This window comes from Bactrocera tryoni, chromosome 1 (assembly GCF_016617805.1).
Source record: "Bactrocera tryoni isolate S06 chromosome 1, CSIRO_BtryS06_freeze2, whole genome shotgun sequence".
Lineage (NCBI taxonomy): Eukaryota > Metazoa > Arthropoda > Insecta > Diptera > Tephritidae > Bactrocera > Bactrocera tryoni.
Genome location: NC_052499.1, coordinates 12314727 through 12335883, shown reverse-complemented (window position 1 = coordinate 12335883; position 21157 = coordinate 12314727). Strand labels below are relative to the sequence as shown.

Here is a 21157-nt window from a genome sequence, read left to right as displayed (position 1 = left end):
CGTTGGAACTTTTCAAAAGTCCATAGAGCGAAGCGATGTCGTTTGGGAAGCTCGAGCCGCCTCAACTCTGGAACAAGCTGTATTCTGTACACTTTCTACTTAAGGTCTCGACGTAAAATGCGCCCAGTCGTTTCATACGTCAGTCCGAGTTGCTGCGAACGGCGCCGAATCGACTCTCCACAGTCTTCGTGTACACTCTCAGCTACGGTTACTATGTATATTTTCTTCACTGCGTGCTGGACGTGGTCTATTCGGTCGAATATTATCCAATGGTGAATGCTGGGTCTCAATATGGGTGATGGTTATGCGAACAGTACGCTCAGTAAGCCAATTATGTTGACCATAAGTTGAGTTTTCGTAATAAAGTTGTAGTTGTCATTTGTAGATGTTGTTCAGGCATAAGTCTTTCCATGATGAAATGCCAAAAAATACTGAACAAAAATAACATGACAGCTTGACACGACTCATGCATGATAAAAAAAAAAGGCTATTGGAAAAAGTACCTCTACTTGGATCATTCATTAACGAGTGAGTCTAAACACCGAATATTTTATGCGTTATTAATTGTAACTAGAAGGTCTTCCGCCTTGCAGCGTTTTCTATTTTTTCTTATTAAAAGTAAAATTCATATTTCGCTTCCAACTACTTGAAAAATATCTCGTTTCATAAATTTTCATACTTGGAGAGATTTTCTTGCAGGTACCAGGCGAAAATTCGATTCTTTTACCCTGCCTAGCATATAACAAAGCGAAGTGTGCTTGCCGAATCCCATTCTTTATGAAACCCATTCTTTCCCTAGAAAATTCCATATTGGAATAGTTCTGAAAGTCTCCTTTACACAGCCTCAACATGCGAACTTGAGATTCGATAAATTGGAGAACAGTCGTGGGAATATTTAGCACCGCTGCCACTGAATATGATTGTAGCGATAATGAAAAACTTCTGTACATTTATTGGATAAGAGAAAAAATAAATTACCAAATTTGCTCCAAACGGAACAAAACGGCACCGTGCTTACACCTTTAACTCAAAAATTTTGTAATTGTCATTCTTAAAGCTGTGAATTTTCGCAGAGAAAACGTTAAAAGCCAGAATTAAGAGAGTTGTCATGCGCGTGGCACTGACGTTGTAACAAGCGTATTAGCGCAATCGCTTACATAATAACTCCGTCAAGCACCATAAAAGTGCTGACTAAGCATGCATATTGAGATACTAATATGACTATTGATATTAGCAAAAAAACATCGAGTCATTCTAAAAAATAAAATAAAAGCTTTTCAGCAATCCTCTCGTAAACAAAACATAAACGCAACCAAGAGACTCGGCTGTGAGTGAATGCTCCGAAATTCAACGAATCAATGATCTTGCACTTGTGATAAGAGCGCGCACCGGCCGGTATAAAAGTGCGGCGCGTCTACTCTTCAGTAAGAGTCTTGCGCGAACGGTTAGAATGTGCGGAGCGCTCTTACTATTGGCAGGAGGTTCTAAATAGTGGCAGCACGCGCATTGGTAGTAAAGCGTATATTTTATTTTCGGCATCAAGGTGTTAATAAAAATACTTGCTTGAATGAATTAAAACGCAGTGAATTTTCGGTGGACGCTGTTTTATATGCACATTGTAAGACAAAAAGCATTATGTGCTGGTGAAAGAATAAAATTATCTTGTTGTTGTGTTTTTTAACTTCACTCTTTTACAAAATCTCAATGAAAAAAGTAAATTATTCAGTCAACGCAGCGTGTTCCAAATACATTTTGATTGAGTACACGCACTTACAAGGCTCTGAAACAATAAAAACTAAGATAAATGACAAAAAAGTACCTGGAATCTAAAAGACACGTAAAAGTTGCATAAGAAAGTGCGAAAACAGCGAAAGAAAGTTGTATAATATATTGTTAACAATGTTTTTATTTGCAGTCAGTGCTGCATTTTTAATAAAAATCTAATTTGTACATATGTAATGTGCTAATCTGGTTTCATACTACCTTGCAAACGAGATTTTTTTAAACGAAAAAGTGACTTGTAATTCTACGCATTCTAAGAAATATCTTTGCTACATATATCTAGAGACAAGTTAGACGTGATCTGGTGTGCTGACAATACAAATTTTTTTTCAAATTATGACAAAATAAGTGCTGCACTAAAGAAGTTCTCAAAAAAATATGTTTAATTTGTATTTGATATTAAAGGGGAAACGTATTTTTTTTAGAAAAATAAAATTTTTTCATAAAAAGTGTTTTTTTTTTATAAATATTATTTTTTTATAAAAATTATTTTTTTATAAAAAGAATTGTTTAATAAAAATTATTGTTTTTATAAAAATTGTTTTTTATAAAAATTGTTTTTTTTTATAAAAATTGTTTTTTTATAAAAATAATTGTTTAATAAAAATTATTCTTTTTATAAAATTGTTTTTTTTATAAAAAGAATTGTTTAATAAAATAAATTTTTTCATAAATTTTATTAAAAAAAAAAAATTGTTTCATAAATTTTATAAAAAAAAAATAAAACATTTTTTTCATAAATTTTATAAAAGAAAAATTAAAACATTTTTTTCATAAAATGTATTTTTTTTTAAACAAACCTTATAAGTGTGACGAAAAAGTGTGTTCAAAACTAAAATTGGTGTTTGTGCATTTTAAAGCAATATTTTATTAGTAGTTTTGGCTGTAATGCCAGTGGTCACGCATACATTTCTCACATGCAAATAAATATAAGAGTGAATAAGCTTACTTATCACATTTGGAATACATTTTTTTATCTTCACTCTCAATTTGCAGTTAAGGTTGAAGTGTTGTGAATTTAATAAAACATCCAAGTGTCAAGCAATCACTGCCAATTTGACAACACTCGAAGACAAACAACTAAGACGCCATGCAGTCGTTTAAGGCGGATGAGTTGCCGCAGAATCCGCGCGAACGTGCCAATCCACTCTCAGTGCTCATGTTCTGGTAAGTGTTGAATTATAGCATGAACATTGCACGTACTTACTTACATAGATATGTACATACATATTTATTATACAAAACGATAAATGTGAATTATTCAATTTTAGAATATGGTATATGGTAAAGGGTTTGCCAATAAGAGTGATATGATTTCCTTTTCAAAAAAAAAAAAAACAGGCTTATTGTTAAGGAAATTCAAATGTGTTAATAAAAAAAACAAATGAAGTAGAATCGATACAATTAAGTTCTGAATATAACATCATTCAAATGGCCTCCACGATTTCTTTTGCAGGAACGAAGTCGATGAACCAATTTTTCGAGTACTTTTTCCACTAAATCAAGTCTTGTTATGAATAGCACGTTCAATATTGACTTCTAAAGCTTGAAGAGAGCCTGGTTTATTGCTAAAAACCAATGACTTCAAATAACCTCACAAGAAGTAGTCGAATGGTGTTAAATCACGACTTCTTGGAGATCACAATTTCTTGAAATAATCGAATCTGCAAACTTTTCTCGCAATAGTTTGGTTGTTGCACGTGCTGTGTGGCACGAAGCCCCGTCTTGATGGAAAAAGATGTTGTCAAGATCAACTTCTTCCAATTGCGGCCATAAAAAGTTGGTTATCATCGATCTATACTCATTTATACTTACATACATATATTCATTTCGAAAGAAGAGCGGACCGATGATTCCACCGGACCAGAAAACACACCAAACTATCAATTTAGGTGAATGAGATGGTTGTTCATGAATAATTTGTGAATTTTCTTCGCACCAGAATCAACAATTTTGTTAATTTACCGCACCACTTAGATGAAACTGAGCGTCATCGGAAATATGATTTTCTTAAAAAAATCCTTATCGTTTTCAAGTTGTTCCAAGGCAAAAAACAGCAAATTTACGACATATCCGGTGGTTCAATGGCTTCAGTTCTTGAGTGAGAACAATTTTATACGGATGCAAGCCTAAATCTTTACTACAAATCTGCCAGGTTGTAGTTTGAGACAATTGCAATTCTTTAGAGCTTGGTCTCGGAATCGACAAATTTCGGTCTTCAGCAGCACTAGCTTGAACGGCAGCAATATTTTCATTACGTCGAGCGGTTCTTTGTCTTATTGGCACTTGAACATTATGTAAGGAAAATGTACGCTCGAAATTTTCAACAATTCGACGAATAGTAAGCACAGGTCGAAATGGTCGAAATGGTCGAAATGGTAAAACCGCACGAAAAGTTGCAATTGGAGAATGATTGTTTTGATAATAAAATTGTGTAAGTTGTAAACGTCGTTCTTGCATACATCTTTCCACGATGAAATTGTAAAAATTACTAATTACAATGAAAGTAAATTACAGTTCATGATATACTAAAAATTGCGACAACGGCACTTAAAATCATTTCATCCCTATTGGAAACCCCAGTATATGTAGCTAGTTAGCTACGTGACTTCTCTTGCCTACTTTAGCTACAAATGTAAATAGTTACATACATAATTACATACTTAGTTATGTAAAAATTAATTATTTCTAAATTACATACTAATAAGTTGAATGAAGTTCTTCTCCTGATTGGAATGATAGCTATATCAATCACATTTCTTATGGGAAATCCGAATATAACACAAATCACCCTATGAGAATCTCGAAGGTCAGTGTAGGTTGGCTCTGAAGCCATCAAAGAATTATCACTGATAATTTTTTCTTAACAAATTCATGTCAGGAGTTTCGCCTTTCTTGGGACAGTCGCTAGAAGATATACAATTACCACTGTTAATCGGCTTAACAATAAAGGATAAACAATTAATTATAAATATGGGAAATTTTTGTATTACATAATCGTTCCAAAAATAAATATTATATTCAAAATTGGCAAACAACAATTAAAGAAATGTTAAATTTATTAAATAATATCTATAAAATAAAAATCTTCCATTTATTAATTAAGTACTATGGACTTTGAACGTGGGTAAATTTTCTGAGTGGGAAACCGTTATCGATTGCATGCACACTTACTTACTTACGTAAACGTTTGTGAACATATGGTAAAGCCTTTAAGTTCAGTGCTTATCAAAGCCATTATCTGGCGATAATATTCACACGTATTTTTTGACAACAACATTATAAAACGGCGAAAATGTACAGATTTGAAAAACGGGGAGCTGATAAAACATTCGACATCCTTGTGAATTGCATATCATTGCTAATCATTATTTTTGTTAACACATTTTTTTAGAGGATTTATGACTTATTTGCTTTTACAGCACACCTGTACACAGGTATAGGTACATCTACATAATCGCATAATCTTAGCAGTGCGTAATTAGACGGTTTTGCTAAGTCATCGCCTTAATTAGTACATATTTTATACCTTACACGTACGCAAAAGACGCCGTACAAGAATTTGATTTCGATCGTTCAGCTTGTTTGATAACTATATGCTTTATATGTCCGATCTGAACAATTTCTTCGGAGATTCCATGATTGCCTTAGACAATAATCCTTGCCGAATTTCGTGAAAATCGCGATTGATTCCGATCGTTCATTTTGTGTTCCAGCTATATGCTATAGTGGTCCGATATCGACGGTTCCGATAAATGAGCAGTTCCTTGGGGAGAAAAGGACGTGTGCAAATTTTCAGAACGATATTTTAAAAATATCGGATATGTACATACAGATGCACATGGATAAATCGACACAGCTTATAATGCTGATTATTTAAATATGTATATACTTTGTAAGATCTCCGACTTTTCCTTTTCGGTGTTACAAACATCGTGGAAAACTTAATATACCCTGTCCACGATTCAAATATACATAAAAGGGATGTATTTAGTGTAGGAACTTCTCTCGAAGTAATTGTTTTTCAACTCTTACGCGGTATATGATAATTTATCGCATGCCTGATGGGTCATTTCCAGTGTTTAGATTTAATTAACAGACCTTTTGATTAGTGCCTAGTTGGTTCTTTATCAAAAGACTAAGTGAGATAAGCGGGATGATGGTGTATTTTTGTCGACTTAAAGTTAAAAAAACGTCGGATTTTAGACCAACTAACCTTAAAAAATGTTAAGCATTTAGAAGATAATTTTCACTAGTTTCGTCCTAGTACATACTATCCTACTCGGCATTCCAAGTGGGATAACGACTCCATCCTGATAAGAACTGGAGCCGCTTTAGTGTCTGAACCGTTGAATACGGGCTAACTAAATCCGCCATGTACTAATCAACTAAAAATTTTCAGTGATATGAAATTAAAAAATAAACGAACGGCAAATCCACCGATCAGTCAGAATAAGTCTTGGAAAATTCGAAAATGCTTGTAACAAGGTTACCTAGACAAGTCTTATGAGTTAGTTAGAGGCGATAGAGAGCACTTATGAATACCAAATTTTGATTTCATCGGAAAAATGCGCTTATTTCTTTTACTTCTAAATTAAGAATCAATTAATTGAACGAATATTCGGGTATATAAGCTATAGTCGTGCTGATCGTTAGCATGTATTTTATAATAACCGATCACTTGTATTTACTCTTGTCTTTATATTGAAATGAATGAAGTAGGGTTTATCTTGTGATCTTGTCCCGTTGAAGTTCTTTCTAGAATGTGGGTCGATGTTGACAGTTATTGTAGTGTGTTTGGAAAATACGAATCTTTTTCGTTTATTCGGAAAATTTATTACTAAAGTCGACATTTTTGAGAGATAAAACCCATCAACTTTCTCAGATAACAGATGAACTAACGAAAGAGCAAATTCACTCAAGCTTTAATTGCAGCTATAATTAATTTATCTTATCATTACTACTCTGCAGCACTTCACGACTATTACCGTCATTATTATAAGTAGACAAACCAAGATAATTTATGATAAATAAATTTACATTAATAAATGTTTAATGTATTTCATTGTAGCTTTACGATGCCTGTCTTCTTCAAGGGCCGCAAAAAGACTTTGGATGAACGTGATCTTTTCAGAGCTTTAAACAGTCACAGATCAGGTAAATCATCATAAACGGTATATTTGTATTGTATGTACTTATTGCTTTATTAAACTATCTCAAGTGCAATGTGAATAATTAAATTAAACAGTACTATGAAATGTGGGATATTAATAAAGTCATGAAGTAGCCATAAAGCCATAAATAAACTCCTATATTTGTATGTATAAAAGAAACTGTCGGCTAAACTTCGTATGGGAGGTTATCGTATTATTTAACTGATTTTTATTTTAGTGCATTTTTTGTACACAAATAGAGAATTACGTATTTTCGAACCATTACAAATACCCAGGAGGAAATAGAGCAATTCTTGTAATGAGTAAGGCAAACGCTAAGTAAACCGGTGTATTTTTTGCTTGGTGCATTATTCAAGTTTTATATAATAATAAAAGTGTATAGTATATTATTTAGAGGGCTCACAACTCGTCATAACTTATCGTAAAATCGTAAACCACTGACTCCAAAATTTCAGTAGTAATCTTTCCATGATGAAATGGCAAAACTTACTGAAGAGAAATGTCAAAAGAGCGGGGAAAAATATGACGTCGTTTGCTGTCCCTATCGGTCTACTTTTTTAGTGCCCTATTGAAAAATCCTATACGAGCACATACATGAACTCGAAATCAATTTGAAAGAACGGTTGTATCAGCCTGTCTTGTTGCCCTTGAAACCGCCAAAAAGTGACTTTGAAATGAAAATGTCAGTTATTGACCACTTTTTGGTTGAGAGATTACTAGGCGGTTTATTTTCCTAATGGGCATGTTTGTATGGTATTGTAAGCCTTTTGTATGTAAATAAGGAACCCCACTCATGCAAATATGCCATTCGACATGTTTTGAATAAAAATATATATTATTAAGTGTACATAAATAAATATGTATTTAATACGTATGTAAATATATATGTCAGATTCCTGAGAAATAATGCCGGCAATGTAATTTATTACCGGCACATTGAGGAGTCAAAATATGATATTATGCCAAACACTTGAAATTTGTCTTCAAGTAGGTACCACCGAAAATCAGCTGAGTAAATATATGTAAATAATGCAACTGATACCTACTGCTATGACAAATGCTTTGGTGTTTCTATAAATACATACAAACATACTTCGAAACATAACACATATGTACAAATTCATCAAAGTAAGCTCGTGTTTTGTTAACCGAAACGTTTTGCCTTTACCATTTAATGGACAAAGTATTAATTGCTTCTTTATAATGGAATATTAGCTTTGAGTTTTTATTTTTTTCCAAAGTGGTATTTAATGGCAAAGCATACAGCCGCTTTGCTCTGGTAGTATTCATGTGATCTACAATTGAAATGTAAGCATTTCATGCACTTAAATGTACGAGGGTTGTTGGATAGTGACTCGTTGAACGTTTTTTATTTATCATAGTATATTTCCAATTCTTATCGGTAGCTCAAAATTTTACCAGTTTTGGTATTTTCTTTTTGGGCCCATGAACATACATACTCGCATTAAATTTAGTTGATATAAAATAAGTCACCGACAGATTCGTACCAAAAGAGGTTGAAGCTCGTACCAGTACCTTCTTCGACTAATTTGGCTCCTTAAGCGGTTATATACAGTTAGAAAGCCGAAAAAATTTGTACACATTTTATGATATCTTTTAACTGTATTTTTATTAGATTTAGTGATAGTAAAAATATTTATTTGGAAAAAAACTACAGCTGATCTCCGGAAGCTCCTCTCAAAAAAGACGTATTGTGGTCACCACTATATCTCTGAACTGAATACTCTGAAATTAAAAAACCAAACAAAATTCGTTAAAGTAAACTAGTAATTAATTGAAGGAATTAGCAAAATGGAATATTTTGACAAAGTGATGGTTTCTAAAAAAAAATCGTTTTTTTGAAAATGCTTACTGTATATCCTAACCTCTTAACAGCAGAGAAATTTGTGGTTGTCTTCAGTTTTCTACCCTGTCATTCGATAGCATAATAAACATAATTTCGGTTTCGAAAGTATTAACATATAATTATTGAAGCCATAACAACTCAGAATCACGATTTTTACAAACAAATATTCTTCCAAAATCCCCCAAAAGTCATTGGAGCATCAGTGTCAATTAGTATCCATTATTTCTCACGTAAGATACTTTAATTGTTTGCTTTATGATTTACTTATTGGTAAAAAACATAACCAGGCACTTTATTATCTTTGCTCAAGCGTTCGCAAGCAAAAAACGCGCTTTAAACTTTTACAAATTTTCTCTCAACTTTGAAGTTTGCCCGCCAAGCGCCAAGACTTTGTTAGTGCAGCGCTGACGCTCATTGTTACTCAAAATCCGCCGTGCCAAATGTTCGTGCGTACTTATAAGTATGTATGTATGTAGGTTCATAGATAGGCGCATATGTGCCCAAATGTTTATGTGCTGATTATTTGTAGCGCACCATACACATTAATAAGTCAAATAGTAAACATCAACACTTACTTGACTCACACGCGTGTTCACAACAACTTAGCACTTCAATCGTTAGTGGACGGGAGAAATTTCAATGCCGCTACGGCAAATGCGCACTCGCAAATATTGTCGCTAAAGCTTTATACCGGCACTCTGTGTATAAATATGTATGTATATACAAGTATACTTTATAACCGATTGTGTGCTTGTAAATTGACGCGGCCCTAATTTAGTAAGCAAATTATAGTAGATACAGGCGAGTACTTAAGTACATATGGCAACATGTTCATCAGCATATGTTTGGTATTGGTTTAGAATTACAACTTTCTTTGCATTCGAATTATCGATTAGGATTTGCCCAATTTGAACACACACATATACATATGTATTTAATTCTGCATTAAGCACATTGGCTAGTTTCCATTTATGAATAGTTAAACATACATGCTATGGTGGACACTAGTTGCTTGCAGCGTTAAAGGCAAGCTGTCAATTAAACTAACATAAGCGCTCATATATACCCAGGCATGCGGTTGTATTTGTATGTTATTCCCTTTGTTTTGCCTGCATACCATTCCGCGCTTGATATAAGGTTTAATGAAATATATGCTTAAGCGGCTATACCAGTGTGACGCATGAAAAATTAGGCGATTTTCGTGAAATTTTTTTAAAGAAAGTATTAGATTGAATGTTTCGACGTTCTATGGACGTAATAAAGTATAGTTTTAACTATATTAAAATTTTTTTTTACAAAAATTTTGAAAAATAACGGAGTTACATACATATGTATGTGCTGTCTGCGGAAGTGCCGAAAAAAAAGTGCCTCAACTGCTGGCATGATTCCGGTCGATTGAGTAGCTGATACCAAAAAAATTCAAAATGTTTATTAAACTTAAATATACATATTTTCTATACAATGAACTACGATCTTTGAAAAATATCAAAAATTAAGAAAATGGCGTAATTTAGAAAAAAAAAATCGTATTTTTACTAAAAAAAAAATCGTTTTTTTTTTACGAAAAAAAATTGTAATTTTTTTAATGCCAAATTGACAATCAACCAATCAAAAAAATGATCGTAGTCCATTGTATAGCAAATGTATTCAACTATACCCAGCTTTAATTTGAAGTCGATCGGTCAATTTCCCGTTGCGTTATGATGTCAGCAATTTTGAAAAATGTCGTTTCGAGAAAAACGCGTTTAAAGTTTCACTTATATACATATGTATGTACTTATGTTTGCACGTCTGAGCGGTCGCTGTTTAGAATGCTGCCATTCAAAAACTATTCAAGATACGACCATGCCGATTTCACAGGATATTTTTGAATATATAAACTATCGAAAAAGCAAAAAAAAATTTTTGAAAGTGTCACACTGGTATAGCCCCTTAAATAAAGTGTGATCAATTTCGAGGTTCGCTACTTTATTAAAGAAAAAACACAGAAACTTCAAATTTAATGGGGAGTGTTTATTATCATTCGAAAAAACATTCTTTGGCATTTATTTTTTGAAGATCGCTTTCAAATGTTGGGTGCGGCTACGTCTCAGATAGTCCATCCGTTGAATCCAATTTTCGATGACTCGTTCGAGCATTTTGTCTAGTATCTGACGAATGACACGCGTAATGTTTTGCTCCAAGGCCTAAATAAAAGCGGGATTGTCCGCATAGACTTCAGACTTTACATATGCCTACAGGACAAAGTCTAAGTCTTGCGCAAAATGTGTCTTATTGGTGAACATAATTTGGCTCGAACTTTGGTTTAACTGAATATTTGGAAAATCTTCTTATAATTTGTATTTGTTATAGTTGTAGTATATCACTATTCATTCATTCATCATTTTTTCGGTTTTGCAAGCGACATATCGATTAGATCCCGAATTTTAGAAGTCAAAATTCAGAATTCAAAATTAGTTAGTCGGTGGGTAGAAGCCGTTGAGCAGAGGAGCAATAATGCGCTGAAGGTTGCTGAAGGCGTGTATTATCAGGAAATATGATTCAGTGTCATATGTACTTCAGCGTTTTTGAAACCGAGGTTGCTGCCATTAAGGTAGCGGTCAATCTATTGTGCTTGAGTGCAGCCTTCTTCAGAGAAGTGACTGCCTTTTCTGATAGCTAGGCGACGACACTAGCCTTGAGCTCACTAAATGTACATTCAAGAATGTTAAATATCAACTCAAAGAGCCTCTTTTGTACTTATAAATTATCCATATCTGATACTGCAAATAATCGGTTTTGATCAGACAATATGTCAATATGTTTAGATCTCCACCCTCACTTCTAGTTCATTTGGCTTTTTAATACTGATAATCCCGACAGTTGCTTTATCGAAGACCTGTATAAAAAAAGTTTTTGCATTTGACTGACACTTAAAACGCAATCATTTATTTACAGAAAAAACTTTCACAAGTTCAAACATGTGGCAAGATTCAATGATAATAAAATATCTTATCTAGTATGTACTCACACATAACCACTTTAGTAGCCTTTTGTCATCCATCGCATATTAGCAACTCAACATAGCACTTGCGTTTATTACTTTTATAACATAACATATACATATATGTGGATATATATATGGTATATATCGTTTGTTTATAAAATATTTAAGGCTAATATTATATCATAATCTTCAGTGCTTCAGTCATAACAAATGTGTTTATTCACTTGGTTTCACACAGAATCTTTAGCTCCAGGAAATGTTAATGCCCAAATGGAACTGTTGAAACTAGTAAAATTAATTACGAGTAGTAAATGTTTATTAAATAGGAGTCCAAGTAGAATTCAAAATCTTATCTACATAAATGTAGATGTATGTATATCCACGTAACCTATTTATCATCCATCGCAGACAAAATATACATATGTATGTATATACACCGCTCTAATAGATCTTGCGTTTATAACTTTTACGTAGTTTCGAAAAATAAATATACATATATACATTGTGACAAAAAAGTACCCGGAAATTGTACATAAAACGCAAAATATTTAATTTTTCATCAATATTTATTTTGCCGCTCTCAAAGTAAACCCCACCAGATGTAGTACACTTATGCCAACGAGTTTTCCAGTCTTCGAAACACTTTTCTTAAGCACTTTTTGGGATGACTTTCAGTAAAATTTCTTTTATCTCTTCCATCGACTGAAAACGTGTTGAGCGGCAATTTCAGCTTGAGGAACAAGAAAAATTCACACGGAGCCAAATCTGCTGAATACAGTGATTGATCGATGTTATTCATTGCATTTTTTGGTTTTAAATTCGATCACAAACGTGGCTCAATGCATGGTGCATTATCATCGTGTAAAATCCAAGAATTGTTCATCCACAATTCCGGCCGTTTTCGACAGATGTTCTCACGCAAACGCCTCAGTACGGCCAAATAGAACTCCTTATTGACCGTCTGTTTCTCCGGAACAAATTCATGACGCATCAAACCACGAATATTGAAATAAACAATATCACCTTGACTTTTGACCGGCTTTGGTGAGTTTTTTTTTTGGTTTCAGCCCCTCCTTTGCAATGAGTTTTTTTTTTTTGGTTTCGGCCCGTTTTTCCCTTCCATTGCAATGATTTTTGACTTGTTTGCTTGTCAAACTCATAAGCTCATGTCTCATCGGAAGTTATAATGCTCTCCATGAATGTCGGAATTCGCACGATCAAACATGTCCAAAGAGACCGGTTTACGGTACTCTTTTTGAAAAAAATTCAGCTTTATCGGGACGAGTCGAGCAAGAACGCGTTTCATACCCAAAATATCCACCAAAATTATTCGAATGGACTCGCGAGAGTTGTCAAGCTCACTTGTCATCTGTCCAACACTTGTCAGACGATTTTCATGCACCATATCCTTTACTTTTTTAATATTTTCATCAGTTGATTAGGTCGAAGGTCGTCTAAAACGAGGCATGTCTTTAACGATCTGCATTGTTTATTCGTGATCATTTCGCCACATTTTCAACTAATATCGTGCCGCAACCACCGCATTCGCTTGATTTACCTTCGTGTAACTTCTGGCCATTCAGAAAACTCACATGGCCACTCCGAGGACACCGTTTTGACGCAATTGAGGATATAAAAGCTGAATCGAGAAGGCTCTGCTGGCCATCACGACGGAGGATTATTCCAAGTGCTATGATGACTGGAAAATTCGTTGGCATAAATGTATTTGCAGCAGGAGGGGATTACTTTGCAGGAGATGAAATGGACAAAATTCACCTTTCAATTTGATCACAGTAGTATATTAAATGGGGGGTCTACTAGACATTACCAAAAAAATTACTTTTCTAAACTTGAAACAATGGAACGAATTTCAATTTTGGTTGGAGCTCCCGCTCCGCTTTAAATAATATTTTGTGGCAATCAACAAGTTCTTTTTTAATCAAAAAGTTGCCGACTTATCCACCAGCCCTGCTGATATCAATGCTTGCCTGCACATAAAATCAGCTACCGCTAGGTGAAATGCATTAATTCGAAAATGAAATTAATATATTCTATGGTGCGTTGCACATAATAAAACAACAATGAATAATCAACGCAATGATCGCGTCTTAACTGTGTTGTATCGTATAAATATGAAATGTAATCGGTGCAACATATAAAACTGCATCAATCATTAAACGCTTGTATGCACATATGTATGTATGGTATGTTTGTCTGTAAGCCTCTCCTTGTTTTCAGCTACGTTGGGAAACAAGATGGGCGTAGCTTGGGAAGCGGAGATCGATAAGAAACGACAAAAGCACCAGGAACCCAAACTGCTGAACGCGGTGCTGCGCGTTTTCGGTGCGCGCTACGCATTGCTGGGCTTAATATTATTCCTGCTAGAAATCGGCTTGCGGTGAGTAACATTTCCTGTACAAGTCAGCTGATTATTAGTTAACCATTGATAAATAAGCACTGTCCTCATATGGATGATACCTATATGCACAGACTATAGTACATCCGTCAGTACAAGCTAAACTTGAACCAATTAACTATTTATATATGTATGTAATTCTATATTTCTTCAGTGTTACGCAGCCACTGTTTCTTGGTGGCCTTGTTAATTACTATGCCAATCCGGCTAACGACGAGAGCCTCAACACAGGCGTTCTGTACACCCTGGGTGTGATAATGTGCAGCGCGCTGAATGTGCTGTTCATGCATCCGTACATGATGGCCGTGCTGCATACGGGCATGAAGGTGCGCGTTGCCTTGTGCAGCGTGATTTATCGAAAGGCGCTGCGCTTGAGCAAGACGGCGCTTGGCAGCACCACAACCGGCCAGGTAGTGAATTTGTTATCAAACGATGTGGGCCGTCTGGATACGTCACTCATACAGATGCATTATTTATGGCTGGGACCGGTGGAGATAATAGTAATAACATTGCTTATGTACCGAGAGGTGGGTATGATAAAGTAGCGGATTTATGAAGCGGCCGAATGTCGCTATCAAAAGTGAAAAGTGAATTGACGGTGACGTGCCAATAACACTGCACATGTCCTTGGACTCATGTCAATTTTTATGTGTTCTTATTTTTATACAATTTTAGATTGGCGTCTCCTCGCTGTTTGGCGTTGCTTTTATGTTGCTCTTCCTGCCGCTGCAAGCGTATCTCGGCAAGAGGACATCAGTGTTGCGGCTGCGTACAGCTCTGTGTACCGATGAGCGTGTACGTATGATGAACGAAATCATATCGGGCATACAGGTGATCAAGATGTATGCGTGGGAGAAGCCCTTCGGCAAGATGGTGCAATATGCGCGTCGCAAAGAAATGAAATCCATACGTAACGTCAACTACATACGTGGTATTTTGCAGTCGTTCATCATGTTCATGACGCGTGTGTCCGTCTTTGCCAGTTTGGTGGGTTATGTTCTGCTCGGTCAGCTCTTGACCGCGGAGAAGGCTTTCGTCGTCACGGCCTACTATAATATATTGCGCAACACAATGACTGTCTACTTCCCCTTGGCCATTTCGCAATTCGCCGAGACATTGGTTTCACTAAAACGTATCGAAAAGTATTTGCTGTATGATGAGACTAAAGTGAAGGATCGCTCTGATGATAACGAACATGAACACAAAACAATAAAGCAAACGTATATCATCGAAGAGAATGAAAAAACGCTAACACTAAATAATGGTCTAAAGCCATTACAAACTAATCCAGAGGAGAAGCAAGTTATACCGGGCATTGAGATACATAAATTGAAGGCGAAATGGGATCGCTCTATGTCGGAATACACATTGAACAATATCGAACTGAAGGTGAAACCACGTACGCTGGTGGCTGTTATTGGGCCAGTGGGCTCTGGCAAATCAAGGTGAGTGCGCGTTAATGTTTGCAGGCTTTCTGGCGCAACCGCATTTGGAATTTTTTCTTATTTATATTTTCTCATTTTCAGTTTAATACAAGCCATACTTGGCGAACTACCCGCCGAATCAGGTTCCATCAACGTACAAGGCACCTTTTCGTACGCCTCTCAGGAACCTTGGTTATTCACCGGTACCGTCCGTCAGAATATACTTTTTGGTTTACCAATGGACAAGAACCGTTATCGCACGGTAATAAAGAAGTGCGCGCTGGAACGCGATTTCGAGCTGCTACCTTTTGGCGACAAAACTATAGTGGGTGAACGCGGCACATCGCTTTCAGGCGGTCAAAAGGCGCGTATCAGCTTAGCGCGCGCAGTCTACCGTAAAGCCGACGTTTATCTGTTAGATGATCCATTAAGCGCGGTGGACACGCATGTCGGTCGACATCTTTTCGATCAATGTATGCGCGGTTTCCTGCGGGAAGACATAGTAATATTGGTTACACATCAGCTGCAATTTCTGGAACAGGCCGATATTATTGTTATAATGGATAAGGGTAAACTGAGTGCTGTGGGTACTTATGAGTCGATGCGCAGAAGTGGTCTGGACTTTGCTAAATTGTTGGTGGCGCCCGATTTAAGTGCCGATGCGGATGGTGCTGCTGGCGACGCTGAAAAGAAGAGTCTGTCACGTCAGAATAGCCGACAACGCCAGAACAGTATTTCGTCCATGAGCTCCATAGCTGAGTCAGCAGCAGGCGAAGCGCCTACGCAGGTGCAGGAGAACCGGGAAGAGGGTAAAATCGATTGGTCACTGTATACTAGATACTTCACCGCAAGTGGCGGTTACTTACTCTTCGCAGTAACTATGTTCTTTTGCGTGGCTGCGCAGGTTCTAGGATCTGGCGGTGACTACTTCCTATCTTACTGGTGAGTTCAACTTGCAAGTTGTATTTTATAAGAGAAACATTAATGGTGATTTCTCATTGTTTGCAGGGTAAACAAAAATGAGGGTAGTACAGAAACAGAATCCAAAAATTTTGGCGCTCGCATAATCGGTCGTCTCTACGGTCGCGATGTACGCATAAATAATGAAACGGATCCCACTGACATTTACATATTCTCGGCCATTATTTTGGCGACTGTTATTTTCTCACTAAGTCGCAGTTTGCTTTTCTTCACAATGGCGAAACGCTCTTCGATTGCCTTGCACAATGCCATGTTCCGCGGTCTCACACGCGCCTCCATGTACTTCTTTCACACAAATCCCTCAGGCCGTATATTGAATAGATTCTCAAAGGATTTGGGCCAGGTGGATGAAATTCTACCATCGGTGTTGATGGATGTTCTACAAATCTTTTTAGGCTGTGCGGGCATTGTGGTTGTAATAACGGTTGTGAATTTGTGGAACTTGCTAATCACAGTTGTGCTTTGCGTAATATTTTATTTTCTACGTGCATTTTATTTGAACACCTCAAGGGATGTGAAACGTCTGGAAGCAGTCAGTAAGTTGATTAGAAAATATATCGCATTTTATATAATATTTTAATTCATTTTACTTATTCCTTCCACTTTATATAGCACGTTCACCAATTTACTCCCACTTGGGCGCCTCACTGAGTGGCCTATCTACAATACGCGCCTTCGGTGCTCAAAAAACCTTAATAACCGAATTTGATAATTATCAGGATTTGCACAGTTCCGGTTATTACATGTCTTTGACCACAGCTCGTGCTTTTGGCTACTGGCTCGACTGTTTCTGTGTCGTCTACATAGCTGTCACAGCACTAAGTTTTTTCGTATTCTCACCGAAGAACAGCGGAGATGTGGGCTTGGCCATAACGCAAGCTATGGGCTTGACCGGCATGGTACAGTGGGGCATGCGTCAGTCAGCTGAGTTGGAGAACAATATGACGTGTGTTGAGCGTGTATTTGAATACGATCAAATCGAACCAGAAGGCGAACTGGAGAGTAGACCTGGTAAGAAACCACCGAAGACATGGCCGGAAGATGGTAAAATTAAATTTGATAAGCTCAGTTTGCGATATTTCCCTGATCCAAAGTCGGAACGTGTGTTGAAATCTCTAAATCTCGAAATACAATCCTGCGAAAAGGTTGGCATTGTGGGTCGCACGGGCGCCGGCAAATCATCGCTCATCAATGCGCTGTTCCGCTTGTCATACAATGATGGTTCGATAATAATTGACACCAGAGATACCAATGATTTGGGTTTGCATGACTTGCGTAGTAAAATCTCCATAATACCACAAGAACCGGTGCTCTTCTCGGGCACAATGCGTTACAATCTCGATCCATTTGACGAATACTCTGACGCCAAGTTGTGGGAGGCGCTTGATGAAGTATGACAAAACTTATGAAGTACATACCATACTTGAGTTTTTATAATCGCATATTATATATTTTTAGGTTAAATTGAAAGGTGTCGTATCGGAGTTGCCAAGTGGCTTGCAGAGTAAAATTTCAGAGGGTGGTGGTAATTTCAGTGTCGGTCAACGACAGTTGGTATGCCTGGCACGTGCTATACTGCGTGAAAATAAAATTCTTGTGCTGGACGAGGCAACGGCAAATGTGGACCCACAGACTGATGCACTCATACAATTGACAATAAGAAGTAAATTCAAACACTGCACGGTTCTCACAATTGCGCATCGTTTGCACACGGTCATGGACTCGGATAAGGTGTTGGTCATGGATGCTGGGCGTGCGGTGGAGTTCGGTTCACCATTTGAATTGCTGACTGAAAGCAAAACAAAGATATTCTACGGCATGGTAAAGCAGGCTGGTAACAGCACTTTCGACAATCTGCTAACAGTGGCACAAAAGGTAAGGTTTATGACTATGGTAAAACATTTATGAAGAAAATTGTGAAAGTAATTGCAGAGCCTCTCAAGTCATTTAATAGCTATATACGAAACAAAAGTAAACAGAACATTTACGATTTTGAAAAGTTCGAAATATCGGCGAGTGATATTTTATCTATGAATGTTATACCCTGAACAGGGTAAATTAAGTTTGCTAATGCGATGTTTGTAACACTCAAAGGAAACATCGTAGACCCTATAAAATATATACATATCTAAACGATCAGCTTGCTGAGCTGAGTCGATTTAGCTTTGTCCATCTGTCTGTCTGTAAATATGTACGTGAACTACGAAATTTGGCAAGGATTATGGTCTAAGGCAATAATACAGTCTCCGAAGAAATTGTTCTGAACGGATTACTATAGCATATAGCTGTTATACAAACTGACCGATCGGAATCAAGTGCTTCCATGTAAAACTCTTTCATTTGACGAGATATCTTCATGAAATTTGGCAAGCATTATGGTTTAAAGCAATAATACAGTCTCCGAAGAATCTTCTTCTTCTTCTTTATTGGCCTAGACACCGCTTACGCAGTTATAGTTTACAACAACACGCCAGTCGTTCTTACTTTTCGCTGTTTGGCGCCAATTGGAGATTTCGACTGTAACCAGGTCATTCTCCATCTAGTCTTTTCAACGGAGTGGAGGTTTTCCTCTTCCTCTGCTTCCCCCGGCGGGTACTGCTTTGAATACTCTAAGAGCTGGAGTGTTCCATTCATAAATCTTCTGCAGAACATTTCTCTCAAAAACTCATTACGCAGGAGTATATAGCCATGTATAGAAATTCACGCAAGTGAGGAAAGTTCTCTGAACGCTATTTTCTTGGAAGTGGCCAGAAACGATTCTTTTACATACATATGCAGCTCACGACTTTCGGTCTCGGAGCTTTAGTGTTGGGCTGAAGAAACCGAAACCTATATCCTCAAAAAAACATCCGCTTGAAGGCGCGCTAAAGTGAGAAGGTGAAACATCCCTCCCCAGGTTTGTGCGCTAGGTTCAGAATCCGCCACGCAAAAAACACCCCCAATGAAAAGAAGAAACTGAACACTTTCTTCCTTTCATTGGGGGTGTTCAGACAAATACTATTGCTGCTCTCTTAACTATACAATTCGAATCAGGAACTTTTTTTATCTGTGAAGGGTATTATAGCTTCAATGCAACCGAAGTTTTCATATTTTCTTGCTTTTTTTTGTCATAATCGAATTTTTAATTTCTTCATAAAAATGCAAGTAATATTATAAAGCGTTATAATGACAATTAATTCTGAAATATAAAATATTTTTTTTACTAAAAGTAAGTAAAAGCTCTCAACTAAAGCCACAATTTCTATTCTTTTACAGGCGCATGAGGAGAATTTGCGCGCGAAAAAGGATTCTTGACATTTCTCCGTACCGAAAGTATTCAAAGAATATTTGCTTAAGTTTCTAGAGCCGATATCAAATCATCCTGCGAATGTGCGTATACAAAAAACTCTCACCGATGCGACGCATCACAAATTTCTCGGATAGCAGGAACCGAACAGTGGCAGTGTAAATGGGAGCGAAACACGTAGATTATCATATCGAGGCTTATTTTTATACAGTACTTAATACAATTAACTAAATTAGTATGGTAAATTATTGTTTAGTGAAATAATCAAGGCGCTTGTATGCGTGGCTATAGTAAGTGTGTGCTTTGAACATGGCAAAATGTAACATATACACCTACATATCTAAACGAATGCTAATTTTATGTGCCATACGTGGCATGGAAATGTGAAAATTGACCTGAAATTTGCAAATTCTACATATCCACAAACAAAAGTGAGAAATTAAAAGCGTACATTTATGGTAATTCTAATTGCTTTAGTAAAGATAATCACGATTGAAAAGAAATTAAATCAAAACAAAAACACTATGCAAACTGAGACAATAAAGAAAGAAACAACAACAAATAGCGAACTACACACGCTATGGTTGGCCGCGTGCAATAATGAGTTTAGAGCTCAGGTCGAACCGCTGTAAGACAGCTTTACTATTAGCATATAAACAACTACACACATATATATGTACATACATACGCACCAGCTAATTTTGTGGCATAATTATGTATATTATAAAAGGATTTAATTGAGCAATTTTACTTTTTTTCTAATTGAAGCAAATTGTTTAGCTTGGCTGACACAAAAAAATTAGTACACATAAAAATTAACTTACATATGTATACGTATGTATGTTTATAGATATACTACTCACACACACATTTTGTATGCGCCTATCGTAAAGAGAGCATTATAAATTCTTTTCTTCCACTTAATGAAGTAGTGATTTGTGATGAATTAGATTTTTGTTTTGTGTACTGTAAACGCTTACGCGCCAGCATAGTTATTTGAAGTAAAAAACAGCTTCAAAGCAAACTTATATCGTATGTGTTCCAATTGTGAAACTCGTTGACAATATTAGGGCATAAACTTTGTGGTTTTAAATGTTTTTACCAGTAGTAGACAGAAGCTTTATTTTAACAAAACAGCAAAAGTAGAACATTTTGTGTCATCTAAGAATTTAAGAAACGTGTGTATTAAACAAAAATACACACAAAAATACATATATGTATGTTGTGCATATAGAATTTTT

The 21157-nt window shown here is 36.2% G+C and overlaps 1 protein-coding gene across 1 annotated transcript; it reads left to right on the top strand.

Annotated features, from left to right (window-relative positions):
• Positions 1-1445: 1445 nt before the first annotated feature.
• On the top strand, positions 1446-21155 carry LOC120782275 (probable multidrug resistance-associated protein lethal(2)03659). The gene is made up of 11 exons (XM_040114470.1): positions 1446-1618; positions 2779-2949; positions 6854-6939; positions 14048-14207; positions 14380-14752; positions 14901-15670; positions 15752-16591; positions 16658-17166; positions 17243-18021; positions 18089-18505; positions 19886-21155. Exons 2-11 carry the CDS (start codon positions 2873-2875, stop codon positions 19922-19924), a joined length of 4050 nt encoding a protein of 1349 aa, XP_039970404.1. The 5' UTR covers positions 1446-1618; positions 2779-2872; the 3' UTR covers positions 19925-21155.
• The last annotated feature ends 2 nt before the right edge of the window (positions 21156-21157 follow it).

What these genes read in the sequence shown, in the direction of transcription:
- LOC120782275 (XM_040114470.1), top strand. Translation starts at nt 2,873, where the DNA reads ATGCAGTCGTTTAAGGCGGATGAGTTGCCGCAGAATCCGCGCGAACGT. An exon ending in CTCTCAGTGCTCATGTTCTG is followed by an intron (nt 2,950 to 6,853) that starts GTAAGTGTTGAA and finishes ATTTCATTGTAG; the next exon opens with CTTTACGATGCCTGTCTTCT. An exon ending in TTTAAACAGTCACAGATCAG is followed by an intron (nt 6,940 to 14,047) that starts GTAAATCATCAT and finishes CCTTGTTTTCAG; the next exon opens with CTACGTTGGGAAACAAGATG.